Genomic DNA, 18,189 nt, shown 5'->3' on the forward strand with positions numbered 1-18,189 from the left:
TACATCAAAAGTCTGCATAGCTTCTTGTACACGACATTAATCAGGGCAAATATTCTATTAATAATAAAACAATTGTTTGAAATAGAAGGCAATAACTCATGTTTTTCAATACTATTAAAATTTATTTAATTTTACTGGGCTAGTATAACAAATTAATACAAAGTACAACTCCGTAGACATCATAGATTGTCAAAAAAGTAAAGTACAAAACGCTTGAGGTAAAACATCGTTTGAAAAAGATTCTGTTGAAAAGCCCTTATTAAAATCTGAAATTCATTTAAAGGTAAAAGCTCACTTTACACGATCTAGCTGTCCTAAAAACCAACAATGCATTTTTATTTACAGGGTAGTGGTGGTGCAAAATACAGTGTGTGAGACGACATTCAGTCAAAATGTTTATGTCTTTATCAAATGTAAACAATAAACATCATCAGTCCTCAAACTCCTGCTGTACAGAGCGAATACAGAAAAGCTGTCACACTGATGTTTGCTCTAAGAAAAGTTTGCATTAGACCTCTATGACCGCAGCTGACAATAAAACAATTCAACAGTCCACATTTTCGTAAGATGCCGTACAAAAGAGAGAGCAGAAGACCTCATTACTGTGTTACTGCCAAGAGGCAGAAGACAGAGTGTAAACAGAAAATATAAAACTGTTGTGAGGTTCAAAATGTACACATATACAAAACAAATCAATGATAAATAAGCAAAGTTTTTTCATTTTTCCATGTAACTGGTGGCTGTAACAGCCACCTCCTCAGCAGAGGTAAGAAACTGATGCTGTTTAAAAACCTCATAACTCCAAATTTGGTATTTTCAAATTCATTTAAGGGATTGCATGCTGCTCTATGGGTTAAATGATATTGAGTGTATTGTAAAGTTTTGATATTGTCAACAATTCTCGTGAAAAAGCCAAAACCACTAATGTGTTAGTGGTTAGATAATGTCCATCTCTCAGTACATCAACTTTCCTAGCGTGTCTGTGACAGTCGGCCCCACACCCATTCATTTCCACTAAAGACAAAGATATTTAAAAATGGGTCAAAAATAAAAAGTTTCAATTTAAAGAAAGCTGAATTATTCTCCTAAAGTTACTTTAGCAAAAGTTAGTGCATTTTTTGGGGGACTACTTTCAGCCACAGATTAAGACACATTTGTATTTAAAGTACCAGTGATGTGAATGTTGGATTGAGTCAAAATGAACTACAGTGTTTGTTTTCATCCAAATAATAATAAATAAACCTGTCAGTGAAACTGTTTGGCTCACTGAACTGTGTTTCTAGTAGTTTTGGGAGAAAAATAAATAAATAGATTGAAAAAAAGACAATATTTGAGGGATCAATTCATGATGGATTTTGGTCTTTTCGTGGGATTTGTTGTCACTAAGAAAAAAATAGAATATCACTTTTATTTATGATTGATTTATCCCTCAAAGGTGTAGGATTTACTGGCATCTAGCGGTGAGTGGGGAGGTTCCTGATGACTAATTTCCCTGACATTAAAATAAGAAAACATTCATTTATATTTATAGATTACACTGAGCATAATCTATATATTTATGAATTATTTTTAAAATTATTGTGTGTATTATGAGAGCCATTTGAAATCATTTATCACATTTTTTTAATTTGCAAAATCTTATTGTAATTGCTGCTGAAATGTGTGGCACTTTGCACTGTGCATTATGAGCACTGCACTTTATTCTACAAAACATGACTCACTCAGTTAAATCAAAATACTGATAAACCGCTGTAGTTTTACAATACATTTTTGTCCCTCTTTCCACATCGGTACTTATGGGACGGTGCAATCTAATGTGTGGTTATTTTTTTTTTTGTTTTTTTTTTCCATTTTTTCTTTTTTTTGTTATTCTGCGTTGTTAACATTCGTAGCTAAGAGATCCTGATTTTTTATGAAGCAACATTTAACCAGTAAGATAAGACATTTCAGTGCAATGTCAATATGTACTTTAGATGTATACATCAATAAAATAATATTCTCCATTATAAGTTTAATCCATAAGTATTTCTGGTGCCGACTAGCGATGGTAGCAACATTTAATCGACTAGTCAACTAATCACGCACGACCTCCAAGCGCGTAGAACTACGGTGGCCAACGCAAAAACGCAAACGGCCCCATCTAGAGCGGTGTTTCCCAACTGGTGGCTAGCAGAGTCCACTCTGAATGGACCGCCAGTGTCCTGTGAGCGTGTCAAGTGTGTAAAAAACACACTTTATTTTGAAGTACGGTACATTTCTGGCATAGAGCTTTTATTTTGAAGTGCCATTTATGGTTACCTTCTACTGCATTATTCTTGTGATATGTGCTGTTTATTTGTGCTCTAAGCCAATGTGTTGTTTACATTTTGTGAAATCAAATTGAATAGGCAATGAGGTAATTTATCTGATGTGTGGACCTTGAACTAATCACTAAGGAGAAATCTGGATAAATTGGGAACCACTGATCTCGAGCATCGACTGTGATCCAGAGCCGGTGTTTAGTTTGTCCATTCAGGGCTACTGTAGAACAACATGGCGGTAGGAGCAGGACTTGCACCGTATGAAGATTTCAAAAGCTCTCTCTCTAAGGTAGCGAAAACACAACTATTATTATTTTCTAGTTATAATAAACTAATGAAAACATAGTTTTGAATATTATGTTCAATTTCTGCCAATAGATGGCCCAAAATCCTACACACTAGAGCTTTAAGAACATAATCTGATTTATTTGGGTTTATGAAAACAGTTGAAATCTCAGGATGTAAATCACAACTATGGCGTCCTTAAGTTGAAAACCTTGTAAAACATTCCAGTCCTTTTAAATCATTTCACTTGGATTTGTGTGGTTTTTTTTCTCGTAGTTTCTGAAAAGTTGATAAGTAAGAGTTGCGAGGTTTTCAATCACCAGTGAAAGCACTTGGAATGGACTGGTAAGAAAGGAAGATGGTACCAATGTAATGAAATGTAGTTGTAAAATATCTTAAATCTGTCTCACAGATTATTACCGTACACACACTGGAATGATGAGGGCAGGGCGTTTCAGGCAACCACAGCTACACAGTGCTCTGCCTGCTCTCGCGGCTGTAGCCCATCGCCTCTGAGGAATGAGGTGGGAAATCAATAAATATCCCATCTGAGTCCGAGTCTGCAGACTCTAGCACTTGTCCAATTATGGTTTCAGGGCTGGATGATTCACTGGGCGGCGTGGAGGATGCGCCCTTACTGAGATCAGTCACTGTTGTTGTGGCCTCAGTGCCGTGCAGAGCTCCTGAGGAAATGAGCGGAAGGATAGAGGGAGACGACAGAGGCAGGGCCATGGCGCTTGCTCCCGCTTGTACCATACCTGTGAACGAGAGGGTGCTGGATTATTAGGGATTATTACATTATGATTTAAATATTCAAACATCTTAATCTGTGTCATACCATTGAAGTGAGAGCCCACACACAGCCTGTTGGAGGAGGAGCCAGACAGTTCAGGTCCTGAGGCCAAGTCAGCGTAGGCCAGTCCTTGCTCCTCCAGGCATGTTATAATCTCACAAGCCGAGTGCCGCCGAATTCCTCCGCTGCCAACAGAGCTGGCATCTGGGTCATACTCAGCCACCGGGGTCAGCAGCAGAGGGATATTGTAGCTTTTCGATCGTACCACAGGGTTTTTAGACGGTTGGTCTGTAGACTTGGACCAGCCCCACGGTAAACGCTTCTCTGAAAAACGAGAAGAAAAAGATCTAAGTTGCAACATCAAGATACATGCATGGAGAGACATAGTAATAAATACAGGGTGTTTTTTTCAGGATGCAAATTCACGCATTATAAGATCATTCATAGGCACGACTATACACCAGTTTTTTAATCATTTAAAAAACAGTGCTGGAAATGTAAGGTCGAGGCAGGCACCTTCTTACATTCATTGTGGAGATGTCCTTTCTGGAAAAAGGTTGCTGGAAAATTTGGTGCATTTGCTTGAAAAATCCTTTCCAGAATCACCCTGACTTTGTCTTTTAGAGGATAGGTCAGACTTGCCACCAGGATTATCTAAACCAGAACTTGGTTTAGCACTTACAGGCTTCATCACTGGAAGAGTCAGACTCGACCAGAAATTACTGACCGGGTGAAGTTGATGACGGATAATGCTTACAAAGGGACATTTTATCAGATTTGGGGACATTTTTTAAAATATATAAATGGTGGATATAGGTGGTTATAACATGTTAGGGTAGGAAGACTTGTATATTTATTTTATTTTACTTTCTTTAATTTACATCACTCCAAGGGACGCTATATCTAGTATGTAACTAATGATGACATGCTTTGTTATGTTATAATGATGTGATGAGATGTTGGTGCTGCTGTTTTGTTTTCTTTGTGTATTTTTTTAAGAGGGTTGTTTTGTTTATATTTAATTATCTGTTTTTCCTTCTTCATATGATGTTTGATTAATCCAAAAAACTTCAATAAAAACTTAAATGACAAAAAAGTCACACGTTAGACACATTAATACTCTGCTTTTGTCTCACCTAGAACACAGCAATGGGCCTCAGTACCGTCTCCAGAGTAAAGCCCGTGCGTGCCCAGGTAAGGTGAGACCACCTTCTGAATCAAGGACTCGAGCCTCAAGTACTCCTCATTCACACCACGTGACTCATGGACCCCCTAAACACAGACAGAGTGTAACAGCATAATGAACATTTTCTTTTTGCAGCTTCTCAAATGTGGCATGTGGTGCGTTTCTCTGTCACATATCAGTGTTAATGTATGGGGTAAATTTAATAATAGACACACACAACGAAACAATAAAAGAAAAATGCAATGAAACAAAAATATAAATGGGAATAAACACTTAAAATGTCACTGTGGGCACTGAATCAGATTCGGAAACCCGTGCACAGGGATTTTTTTTTAAATGTTGTTGATAAAATGCTAAAAAGTAAATGCTAAAACAGCACTCCAATTTCACTTTTCATATTCCCACGTGGCCGTTTTGGGCAAGACGCACTTCTTCAGCATGTATTCTAGCAATATCACAAACAATATACACAGCCGGGGTTATTATGGGATTGACTGAATGTGAATAATAAAAAAACGCGCAAAAGATAAATATCATAATGAAAACAGCCGTTATGTATAAACATAAGTGTTCACTTTACTCACTTTACTGTTTAATTATGGACTCCTTTGAGATTATATCAAACAAATACATACTTTTATGTTATTATGTCTGATGTGTATATATTAATCTCTAGATATTACACTGCAGGACTAAAGATGTAGGTGTAAATTATCTGTGATGGTGGTTCACTCTTCTGTGCTTGGTCACAACGACCATGTGCAAAGCTCAAAAACACCATTTGTTGCCATTTTGCCATTTTTTAAAGAAAGAACAGTGAGTGTAGAAACAGGCTGTTAAGTCTGGCATGCAGGCGTACCTGTAGAATAAGCAGCATCTGTGTAACAGAGGGGGGCACACGGGCCCGAGGGCGAGACAGGGCGTCCTCTAACTTCACACTCAGGACTATGGTGTTCCTGAAGTGAAGCAGAGCTAGCTGTCGGACAGAGGGCTCCTTACCCTGCACACATCACAGACACAGAAAAAAGCAGAACTGAGCAACAATGAATACCAGTGGTATATTCGTTGAGGCTGTCGGTCCATTAAGAAGCAACGACAAAAGCCAGCTGACTTCTCTGAAGATGTTTGCATACCTGAACTGGATGGAAGATGGCCTGCAGCATCGAGAGGACATCACAGAAGAAGAAGTCCCAGGTCTCTGCCAGAGAGTCCAGCAACTTCTGACCTGCATCGATCACACAGGTGCAAAAACAGTTGATTTGAGCTTTTAATTCACAGGCACAGACCACTACACAATGTATTCAGACCATCTGTGCAGCCCGTCATACCTTCATAGAACCGTATTTTGTCCCGAAGGATGACCATGCCTTTTGTCAGCAACTGGTTCTGTGAAATACAGTGAAAAGATGCGTTTAAATATAAATATGGGACATCAATGCCTTCATTTATCCGAATGTTGTTTTACAGGCATATTTTATCCAAATCCTAACTCATTCTGTATTAAAAGCGTACAGCAGTAGACAAAGTATTCAGATCGTTTACGTAAGTAAAAGCAGCAATAGCATCCTTCGAAAACGAAACCTTGTACTTAGTGTATTAGAAGTAAAAACTGTGCAGAAAAATCTCTAAAAAACAAACAAAACATGCCAAAACCTTTATTATTTCAAAATATAATTTGACCCCAAAAGAAACATAAAAAAACATTTAAAATAATTTAAAAAAAAAACACTAGAAAAACCCCTCTAAATCCTTAAAAAACTACCCTCTCCCACAAAAGTATTTAAAAAGAACACACTCAAAAACAAACAAAAAAATAGGGAAAAAAACTTTATATTTTCAAATAAGAAAAGAAATGGAAAATTATTTTAAAAAGATAGGGGAAAAAACACCCCCAAAAACCTCAAAATTATTAAATTTCTATTTTTTAAAAAATGTAAATCAAAACAGGTAGTTGGCTTATTAACTAAATATTGCAGCTGTACTTGTATAAACTGTTTGGTAATTTTATTTATTTACAAAATAGAATTTAAACTCTTGTTATGTTTTAATTCAAAAAGTGTTCAGATAAATGTTATAAAGTAAAAAGTAAAATATTTCCCTATAAAATGTAGTGAAGTGACAAACACAAGAACCTCTAATCTGTATTTAAGTATAGTACTTGAGTATATGTACTTAGTTACACTCCAATATCGAAAGTGTATTACCTGAAGGTATTCTGTGAAGAAAAACCCCAGCTCAGTCTTCAACAGATGCCTGAGGAAAAATGTGTGGCTTTTCATTTTATGACTCAAACAATAATCAATCAATCAATCAACAATAATCAGACGACAGCCATTATTTTTTCATGTCTGTTTGAATCAGGTGTTTACAACCTGCAGTTAACTGCTGCATTACATGTGACCGCTCAGTCGATCAAATTACTGAGACATCAAACTAACAATCACTTCTAACTGGCATTTCATTTTAACTGCCGAAAATGGTTTATTTCCGGTGTCATTTTCGGGCGTAAATGTGTCTAAAGCTATAATTACACACGATAGTCCTACAGGACTATCTGATGTTTCTGCTGAGCTGATGTTACGTGCTGTGTTACTTTGCTAATGTGTTTGATAATCAAATCTACAGGCAAAGAAGCTGAGCAGTGTACTGTGGATGGAGCCACAACATACTTTTTTTTACTATTTTTTTTACTATTTTACCTTTCACATTAATACACACTAAAACAATGGTAGACCCGCAACTCCCATGTTGTGTGAAGTAAAATAATTTTATCAATGGAGTCTGATGACTTTGCCATAACAGCTTCAGTTCCCATCAGAAATCGCTGTCTGACCTAAAGGTAAAGTGGCGAAAATATTCTAAATATAGCGTACACTTAAACTGAGGCAGTGCCATTTCATTTTCTGTACTGGACAGGGTGGCTTTCTACCCAGAAGTTATTGTAATTTACTTTATTATATGAAATACAACCACTGGATGTTAGGCAATCAACGAAGAGGCGCCCTTTTTCCCTGTGTTGTTTAAGAAATGTGTGTCAACCTCCTCATGGCTTTTCTGTACATGTAAATATGTTAACTGGACTGTAATGGAGGCTGATGTGATAGAGGGTCTGGTTTAGAAAGATAATGAGATATCTGGGGTAACCACATGACTTCCCGGGCCACATACAGTACACTTACACTCACAAACAAACTCATTCACAGGAAAACATCCAGTCAGCAAACGTAGGACAGACAGTAATTATACTTATCATAGCACAAAATGACATCAGCGGTCGAGAATAGAGGTCCTCTCTGCACCGTGTGAGTGTGCGTGGCTGTTTCTGTCTAAACTTACCGAACACCTTCGTTGAGGGTGTAGAGTTCGTTATCTGCCAGACCTTTCTTTTGGAAGACAGCGATGACAGCGTTGTGGATGCTGCAACACAAGACAAAGTTGTCCACATAATTGCTCAAAATGCAATTCAGACACTAAATTGTTTTTGGTAATTGCATTTGGCGTACCTGTTCCAGGTGGCATTGGCTCCTGCCCTTTTCTGCTTCTCCCCCCTGTCCTCTGGCGAACTTTTCTCACTCTTTCCCAGCTCGCTGAGGCTGGGGGAGCTCATCAACTTCAGCCGGTGCAGAGTCCTCATGAGGGAGATACAGAAGAAACGGAGAGAAACAAGCACTAAGTAGTGGCCAGGAAAGAAAGAAGGTCGAGCTTCGAGCTGACATACAGAGAAGAAACACAAGGAGATAGCTGGAGGGGAGAACATAAGCGGCGTGAGTCTGAGAGAGGGAAGAAGCACAATGACAATAGAAAGAGCGGCCGGTGACAGAGGAGGAGAGAAGTAGGACAGAATGATGCGTGGTGAGAGAGAGGCAGCACGTTAAGAGCAGCATGGGTGGAGCCAAGCCGAGAGGTGGGCCAGCGCTCTGCCCGAGGTCCCAGAAGAGGAGGAAACAATAGCACATGCACTGATGGGGGAGGCAAACTCTTCCTCCCTCTCTGCTGCTCTTTCAGTACAATACAACCATTGATGCAAACAAATATTTATGCAGAGCACAGATGCCAGAGGAACTGCGGTTTAAGCAGACTGAAGCAGTTGGGACTTTGTTGTGCTTGTCACTGTACAGCGAGGAGGCGGAGGAGGAAGTCGTCCGGCTTATTAACAACAACAACAGGGATAGGAAGCAGTGACACAATGCGGGACAATGAAGAAGGTTTTCCTGCTCTGCCATTTTCAGCACAGCTGGTGCAGGACAACAAAAGTCAAAACTCAACACAATGTGTGAGACTAGAGCCTGACCGATTATAGATCTCTGAGGGTGATAATGATGGTGGTATTTCTTTCTTTCTCAAATCTTTTTTATTGATTTTGCACCAGTATTGTGGACACTGAGCGAAGGCATGTCTGAGATGGCAGAATAAACTAATCTCTGATTGACGTAAAACAAGAACATGAAAAGAACTAATTCTGTTAACTCGTTCCCTAATCTCCTGAATATCCGACCAACCCTTATTCTAAATCCTTCCTGCTGGTTACAGACTTAAACAAATTAAACAGCAAAAATAAATAAATAAAAAAGGGAAATATATGATTAAATAGGGCTGTGCGGTACTACAAAATATATGGTCAGACAATGAAGGTAATGCTTTGTGTCTGGCCGCGAGGCTGAGCGGGCACCTACACAATGCACGGCACCAAAACAAACAAGCACTGAGGAGCTAGAAAGCGATACTGAACGTGGGATTCAGCAAAAGACACCGACACCAATTAACCTTCTCAAAACAGATTAGATTTATTTAATTATAACAATACTTTAACTCTACTATAACAGCACTTTAAGTTTAGACCCTGCTTTGTTCAACATTATAACAGTATTTTAGAAAATTTTATTATAGCACTAGTTTATGTAACTTCATTTTATGGCAGTAGATACTTTATTGTAACTTTAGTTCACTTTAGTTGCTCTTTTATATCTCTCTATAGCTTAAGGTTTGAAAAATCATCTTTTTCCACCCTGTCTGACAGTATCACGCATAGTTTGTATTAGTTTGTTTGAACTGTCCACTATAATGTTTATATATTCACACCCAGAACTTTTCAGGACTGCACCAATCCATCAAAAAGATGGCTTGTGCACCTATTTAGACACATTTTCCCAAAATCCAACCACACATGTTTGGTATCTTTAGAAATTTGGTATCTCTATTAGACCAGTGGTTCCCAACTGGTGGGTCATGGCCCAAAAGTGGGTCACAGGTCTATTCTGAATGGACTGCAAGTAATTTTGAACATGCCAGGATTGTAAAAAAAAAAAAAAAAAAATGCACTTTCTTTTAATTTTCCAGCACAGAGCTTTTATTTTGAAGCACCATTTCTGTCTATTCTTGCCATATGTTTTATTTCTTTTGTGTTTTACGCCAACATGTTGTTTACATTTTGTGAAATCACATTGAGCATGTGGTAATTTATCTAAGTGTGGACCTTGTACTAATAACTAAGGAGAAATCTGGACCCCGAGGCTGAACCAGTTGGGAACCACTGCATTAGACGTTTTTTTTTTTGATTATATGAGTTTTAACAATGTTTAACTGCAAAGTTTGCATCGTATGACCCAACGCTGACAGGCCCCTAATTGTAAAGGGGTTAAAGGAATATTTTTGACATTTTGGGAAACACTAATTCTCTTTCTTTGCCGATGGTTACATGAGAAGGTTGATACCACTCTCATATCTGTACACTAAGTATGAAGCTGCAGCCAGCAGTTGATTAGCTGACAAGGGAAACAGTTGGACTATTTTGTGTCAATTCTGGAGGTCATGTCACCGTGAAAATCCCAGTCAACTAGCGGAGGCTCCAAAGAGTCATTGCAACTGAAAAAGAAATAGTCCAGCACATAACGCTGTTTATGGCTATTACACTTTTGTTTTTGCATGGATTCAACAAACCGTATATAACGTGTTAATAAGTGAACTTCAAAGTTGCTGGAAGGCTGACTTTGTTATCTGTACACAGAGCCATGCTAACTGTTTCCATCTGTTTGCAGTCTTTATGCTAAGCTAAGCTAATCAACCGCTGGCTGTAGCTTCATATTTAACACACAGACCTGAGAGGGGCATCAACCTGCTCATCTAAATGCCCAGACACACCAAACCAAAATCTTGTCTTGGTCAAAAAGTTGCACTCAAACACATCACAAGCTACAGCCAATTGCCAACTAGCACGTATGCTCTGCGCCTGCGTGAGAGGAAATAACTCTCCATACCAGCAGGCCGTGCTTGTCTGTATTCATCATTCAAAAAGGGAAACTGGAAGACCAACAGGAAGGACTCAAGAAAGTAAGCCAGTTAGCGCACTTTCAAAACACCCCAATGTTAAAAGAACAAAGGATATGTAGTGTACGTTAGCCAACAATATCACAATTACAAACCGATTCTGCTAAAGAGCTAAAAACATAATATCACCCAATGTAACAAGTTTGTTTTCGATCTCGCTTCCTTTTGACTTTATCAGTCTATTTGTTTTTCTCATTTCCATTTCTCTTTTCATAAGCTGAGTTGAACTGCCAATCAGATGGATTTCATTCTCCAGTGCCGATTTAACATGCCGAATCAGCTGAGAAAAGCCGACATGGGCCGACTAGTGCCAAAGTGTGGGACACAACGCAAAAACTAGGGTGACAGACGCTCACTGACAGCTAAAGACTGACCAACGGTCGACCATCGTGAGTCAGGGTCCCAGATCTCTGCAAAACAGCAAAATTAAGTATTTCCCAAAATGTTCAACTCTCACTGATAACAAAGTATCAGCCGATAGTAATTTACAAATAACATGAAGAAATTCAATATGGATCCCTTTAATTAATATTTAAAGTTTAAGAATCGGTTTAAATTTTGTTGAACACAAAAGGTACCGAGCAGGCCATCTAAAAAATAAACTTGCAAGTGCTCTCTGGTGGAGGAACTATGTAAACATGTATTTTCTGTACAGACCTTTCTTATTACTTATCATACATATGTATGACACAATACATCTGCAATAAGCCAACATCGTCGACATACTGGCTTTGTCACTTCCGGACACTGTTTGCATATTTTCAGGAGCGAATGGTCAAATCTAGCACTCTGGAGAAGAAGAAATGATAAGCTGTATCCCACGCAGTCCAGAAACTCTCTGATGACGGCACGGCACTAAACAACAGACCCCCCCTTCCACGCCCACGTACACACGGAAACGGAAAACATGGAAAGCAAGTGTACAACTGATGAGATGTACACACATAAGGAAACAAGTCAATCAAACAACCCACCAGGAGATCATTATCATTAGGGCAACATGTGTTGCAGGCAAAGCTCAGCCGCTTAATGAAATCTTCTGGGAGGAGAGATGTTGGGATTTTCATGAATGCTTATTAATATTTCATGCATTTTCCAGGATGTTGGGCGTTGTGAAATTTTAATCCCAGGAACTGAGCCTCACCTCCTGATTGGATGCTCACTGCTGCTGTCCATGTCTGGGCTCGGGGGAGGAGCAGAGAAGGTGCTGAAGTTGAGTGACAGGGGTCTGGAGGAGGGCCGGGAGGCGTGCCTCCGCCTGAGTCCATCGAGCATCTGAACGTGAAAGGGAAGATGATGGAGAAATGGTTATTAACGAGACAGTGTGTGGGATTTAGGGGTATATATATTAGAAGAAATTCAATGTAATATAGTAAGTATTTTTTGCAAAAAATTGTCATGTTTTTGTGACCTTAAAATTAACCATTTAAATTTACATAGGGAGCAGGTCCTCTTCCACAGAGTCCGCCATTTTGTTCTACAGCTGCCCAGAGTGGACAAACCAAACTCTGGCTCTGGATATTTATGTTTTCGCACAGCCGCTGTAGTTAACCGTAAGGCTTGAAAGTGCGATTCGAATTATAAGTCAGAGATCCCTCAGTAGATGAGATAGCTTCAAGTTGAGCAGTCGTATTTTTTGTTTTGTTTTATTTATTTAGGGATAGCCAGCATGCTGTGTAGTGTACTTCCGGGGACATTTTGGTTCCCATATTTTGCTTCAGCATAAGTGCTCTTGACTTTCACGCTACTCTTTGGAGCTGCTTGAAAGTAGATTATTATATGATTCAGTCTCTTGTTTTTGTTTGATATCTAGTGTCGGCAAAAGAAAAAATGTTGCACATTTGCAAGCCATCATTAGCGCTGTTAGGTTGTTTACTATCTGATGTTACTGCCACAGTAACAGTGAAAACCACACAGAGTCAGTTTAAACTTTAAAACTTTGTACAGAAAACAAAACGAATCATCAAATATTCATGTTGAACAGCCAAATCGGATTTGACAGGCATACTTCTGAGTCATGTACAGCCCTAGTTAACAGCCCCTCTGTGACAAGCTGAACAGCATTGGAAAAACACTGATTTTTAACATGAAACGGCTTCATTCAGTGTTTTTATCAGTTTAAATCAATGGGCAGTTTAGTTTGGAGAGGAAGAGACCTCAGCAGATAATTCTTCTCCTGGTAAAAACCTCCCGAACATTTGGATCTTAAGTTGTCACAGAAAAAAAAGGTCGACACACATTAGCAGGTGCTGGGCAAGCGACCAGTACGCAATGACCTGAACAGTGTAGGAAAACCCCAGATTTTTAACATGAAACTGCTTTATTCTATGTTTTCATCGATTTAAATCACCTGGTTCTTTGTTGTGGCGAGGGAGATATCTCTACTCATAATTTGGCTCCCTGTAAAAATCTCAGGCTAGGCACTAGGAGAAGTTTCAGCTGGTTACAATCCTCACTAGTAGATGCCACCAAATCCTTAACACTGCTCCTTTAGGGTTTGACTGAAGGTAAACGTATTATCAAAGGCACAAAAATTGTACAGCAGTGATCACAAGTGGATCAGACAGCTGCGTGAGGCATCAATGACTAATGTCTGGGGCCCTGACACAGTTGATACTCCTGCTGCTACCATGAGACAGTGAATTAGATACTGAATACTGAAGAACTAAAATACACAGACAAAACAAATTAAAGTAAAACTCACGGTGACAGGGTCACGGGAGAAAATCACGCCACACATTTGTGATCTCCCTTGTAAAATCAGCCGTTTACTTTCCGTTTCTTTTTTTTTCTGTTATTTCAACACCATGGGAGATTGTTTTGCAATCAGAGCTCAAGCTACGCCCCAATCACACACACACATTACATCAGAGGAAAACAGGGAAATGCATGTGTGTGCATGTACAGTGCAGGGGTGTGTGTGAGAGAGAGAGAGAGAAAGAGAGAATTAACCCTGTTCAAGCCACAAAGACAGTATGACAGTACAGTATGATGGTGTATTTGGGTGTCTCCCCATAGAAACACACTGGGCATAGTAAAGCACCATCGCCTGGTCAGAGGGGAGAACAACAGTCTGGGCTGTCACTCCACAGACAAAAGACACAACACGAGCCTCCTTCTCTGCCACCCTGCATGCAAGTGATAAAATGGGTGCGTGTTGTGTTTTCAGAGGAACCGGTCTGCAGTTTTATTACAGTGAGATCACATCTCAGCCAGAGGCTCAAAAACAGACTACACACTGTGCACCCGACATGCCATGCCACGCCAGTCTGGGCATTTATGCTTTTGTTCACCCCTCCTCCTTGCCTTTCAGGAGCGACTAACAGTCAGATCGATAACACTTTTAATTTGTTCTAGTCTCTATTGCTTTTCTGCTATACCTCCATCATCCCAATGTTTTGTTTATTCGATACAAGATAGCCAATCAATCGCGCAGACACGCAATCAACAGTCCACGTTTATCCTACAGGGAGGAATGTACAGCCCGTCGTGCGTACGTGGAGGGTTTTCTATTTTTTCTACCTGTGTGCACGAGAGAATTAGGCAAAGTAAACAGCGTGACTGTCTCACGGACACACGCGGGCTGGCACAGATGTATCATTAGGTCCACCCATGGGTAAAAACTGTATGATAACGGCCACAAAGTTGTCGTATGTCATGCGACTCTGCCCGCCCACTGTTTGCCCGCACTCCCCGTACCTTATCCTGTCGTGTTTTTCCTGGTGGGATGAAACGGTCATGTAGCACTCGTGCCAAAGTGTTTACTGTCCGGGCTCATCGGCGGCTGGCTCCTCTACTGTTCCCCGCCGGTCTGCGCACCCACACGGGCATCGGGGTGCAGGCGGATGAGGGGTCTGACCTGCTGTGCGGTGGAGGGGGACTCATTCATGAGGCATGCGCCGCCGCTCGCTCGCTCACTGGCTCGCCCCCGCTTTGTTTTGACGAGATGCAAAATGAACCTGGGGCGCGTGGACGCGGCCGCGAGCGCCACGTGGACGCGCATTGTGGTAAAAAGCACATGCAAAACAGGGGAATCACTGGGATTCAAGAGAAAAGCACGAGTGTGTCAAGCCCTGGATAAAAATGTTCACGTTATTTATCCAGTGTTAAAACGCAGACCATTTACTCCCAATACATAATCCTCCATAAAGACACTCCGTGATGTAGGCCCTATATGAACCATAGCACAACACTCAGGTGTGCAGGCATTGGAAAAACTCACAATTTTAGTCAATATTAAATAAATAAATAAACAATCCAAGCAGGAAATAAATAAATATAACCATTAAATAAATCCATAAATAATTGGGTCAATAAATGGGTGAGAAAAAAATAAAAAATATAAATTCTAAAATATTACACACACATATGACTATCAAGGTTAATGTGTCTGTACATAACAAGTTTTTTTAAACTGCGTTAATAGCTGCCCGATATTCCTAATTTTAAAAGGCTGTGCTAGGCTGAGATTTAAAACATTCATGCTAGGGGGCCAAAAATGCACCAAAGTTAAGTTAAATTTGGCAATGGAAGAACAGCATGGTTATTTCACAGGGGTTCCTTGACCCCTGACCTCAACATATCTGAATGGAAATAGGTTATATGGGTACCCATGAGTCTCCACTTTCCAAACATGCCCACTTTATGCTAGTTATCTGTCATTTGATTCCCAATAAAGACAATCTGATAAGAATTGCTTTACCCTGTCAACATGGAGTTTTTTTATGCAGAAATATTTAATTGAAAACATGCTATTAAAATACTATTTATTTCAGGGCACATTTATTTTGTAGTGACATATTTATCTCCAGCTCTTTTTTATTTCCAGTTGCAATATTTATTTCCTGGTCATATGTATTTATTGATTTACATATGCATCCATCTAACATTGATTACAATGGTATTTCTGTATGCACAAGGCTGTATAAACAGAGGGGAAGGTAGTGAACTCATAGTATCCCACACTGACCCCAATCTATGCAGTTTAACACAGTGGGTGTCTTGCCATCTGTCAAAACAGGCGTGGGTATTGGCAGATAATCCCCTATTTCTGTGGGTCGTGATGTAAATAAGGGGTCTCGTGAGAAACATCACTGGTATAAAAATCACGCAAGAAGCACTGAGGCATTGAGCACATTTCAAATGCCTCCGCAGTATATGAGTATCTTTGCAGGGTGCATGGCAAAACAGCTATGCAAAACAAATCATGATATTAGTGTGCATGTTGTGAGTGTTAATCTGTTTGTGCAATACTGGATCAAAGAGGTGCATATTAACACACTGTGTAATCCAAAAAGACATCAAGAGGAAGAGTCTTTTACCACAGATTCAGTCCTTATTTATTTACAGCGAAAATGCAAAAAGACAAGGGAGGCCTGCTTAGACTTCAATTTAAGTCAAGAGTCAGCCATTTGTTTACAATTATAAAATAAAATTAATGAAATGAAAAGGACAGTATCATAACTTTACAGTCAGCCACACCCAAGTAAGAGTCTGGACTGCAATATAGAGAGTGACAGCATCATTGTGAATATCTTTAAATAAAATGAAAAATTTTGATGAACAACCTCTCTTTCGATGCTTTTTTTATGCACTCTGATACAATCAAACTACACGACTCAATTATTGTAAAAACTGAAATGTGTACTTCAAAAAAGGATCCTTTAGCCCTCTTTCCAAATTACTGGTGGATTCTGATATTAAATATATTTGTAGTTTTTAGTAATTATTATCATGTAGAAACAGAATTCCTTATTGCTATCATTAAACATTTTTTTTACTAGAGTTGGCAAAACAGTTAAAAATGTTTATCCCAACAGTGGTGGGAAAGAATTAAGTACATTTACCTAAGTATTGTAGCCTACTAAAGCACATTTTTAAGGTACTTGTATTTCACCTTAGTATTTCTGTTTTCTGCTACTTTGTTCTTCAACTCCACTACATCGTAGAGGGACACCTTCTACTTTTTACTCCACTACATTCACGTAACAACTTACCAATTACTTTGCAGATTCATGAATACAAAATATATATAAACTAATATACTATGATATGATATCAAAGCTTAAACTTCCCAGGAGTAGGCTGTATAAAGTATTTAATATAAACTGGTTGTGGCTGGGGTGTGACTTGTTTTCCATCTTGACCCTCCCTGAAGCAATGTTTTTTTTTCTAATCAATCACCCTCCTCCCACCATAAATAACATTTTTTGTATTCACACTATATGCAGTCATAAGCATAACAGCACAGTAAGTAGCTATCACCAAAATGCAATGCTCCTTAAAACACAATGTGTTGAAGGACCATAAGAAATGTTGTTTTACTATTTTTTACAGTTCTGGCTATGATAAATGGTGTGACTTGCATATTTTTTAAAAGAAAACATGCCTTTAAAACCTTCTTCAGGGATCTGGCTTTCAGGGGTCATATAAATAAATACAAAAGACTACCATATAAATTTACCATATAATTTCATGTCCATCACCTAAGCCAAAATAATAACAAGAAAAGTCCCTCTCCAGTAATTTTTGTCTTTCAAAATGCCTTACCCGTTTTGCACAATCTCATAAATTCTACAATTTCATTTAGCAGACGCTTTTATCCAAAGCGACGTACAACACAAGCAAGAATTTAGACTTAAGGAAAAAACCCTTAGTAAGTGCAAAAAGTGCTTCCGGTGTGATTGGTCACAATAACGAACCGTCCCTACGAACACTGTAATTACCGACGGAGGCGCTTGCATTAACAGATGGAAAGCACTATTCAGCGGTGGGTATTGTCATATTTAATTTCAAGTCTTGGCTTTCAGAGTTTTGAACCCAACGGGGCCCACCAGACACCGGCTGATGCTAACGTTAATACTGACCCAATGCGTTTTCGCATCGCGCATTAAAACATTTACGATGTTATAATGTTAGCCTACTCTTGTCTGTATTGACATGCTCCAAAACCGTAGCTCGGCTGGTTTCTCCATAACTAATTCCTCTAGTTTATTTTGACCGTGAGCACCAAAGTAGCCTTTAGTTCATAACGTTTCGAAATAAGAGAGGAAAAAAGTGCTGTCTCCTACCTGTAACTGAAGCTGTCAGGTCTGTGTCCATAATTTCCTCCATAATTTACATACGTATGGTAGTTTTCGTGCATGCGCATCTTGGCGAAGACTCACAACTTCGTACAATACAATAAACTTCATTGATACCTACAAATAAAAGTTCACTGACATCAGCGAGAGCATACTTGATACCGCCTGATACATGTCATACAGACAGCGGATATAAATAAGTTTTCCCGATTTCAGGTA

General features: G+C 39.2%; 1 protein-coding gene across 1 annotated transcript; it reads right to left on the minus strand.

The window, feature by feature from the left end:
- Positions 1 to 101: 101 nt before the first annotated feature.
- Positions 102 to 14,798, minus strand: LOC121950018 (proline-rich protein 5-like). Its single transcript, XM_042495918.1, is given in 12 exon segments — positions 102 to 3,343; positions 3,424 to 3,702; positions 4,515 to 4,650; positions 5,424 to 5,564; positions 5,698 to 5,789; positions 5,893 to 5,950; positions 6,769 to 6,817; positions 7,901 to 7,981; positions 8,068 to 8,193; positions 12,033 to 12,163; positions 14,588 to 14,635; positions 14,637 to 14,798. Coding segments are annotated over 12 exon segments (1,461 nt in total). The 5' UTR covers positions 14,667 to 14,798; the 3' UTR covers positions 102 to 3,053.
- Positions 14,799 to 18,189: the final 3,391 nt, after the last annotated feature.

This window comes from Plectropomus leopardus, chromosome 11 (assembly GCF_008729295.1).
Source record: "Plectropomus leopardus isolate mb chromosome 11, YSFRI_Pleo_2.0, whole genome shotgun sequence".
Classification (NCBI taxonomy): Eukaryota; Metazoa; Chordata; class Actinopteri; order Perciformes; family Serranidae; genus Plectropomus; species Plectropomus leopardus.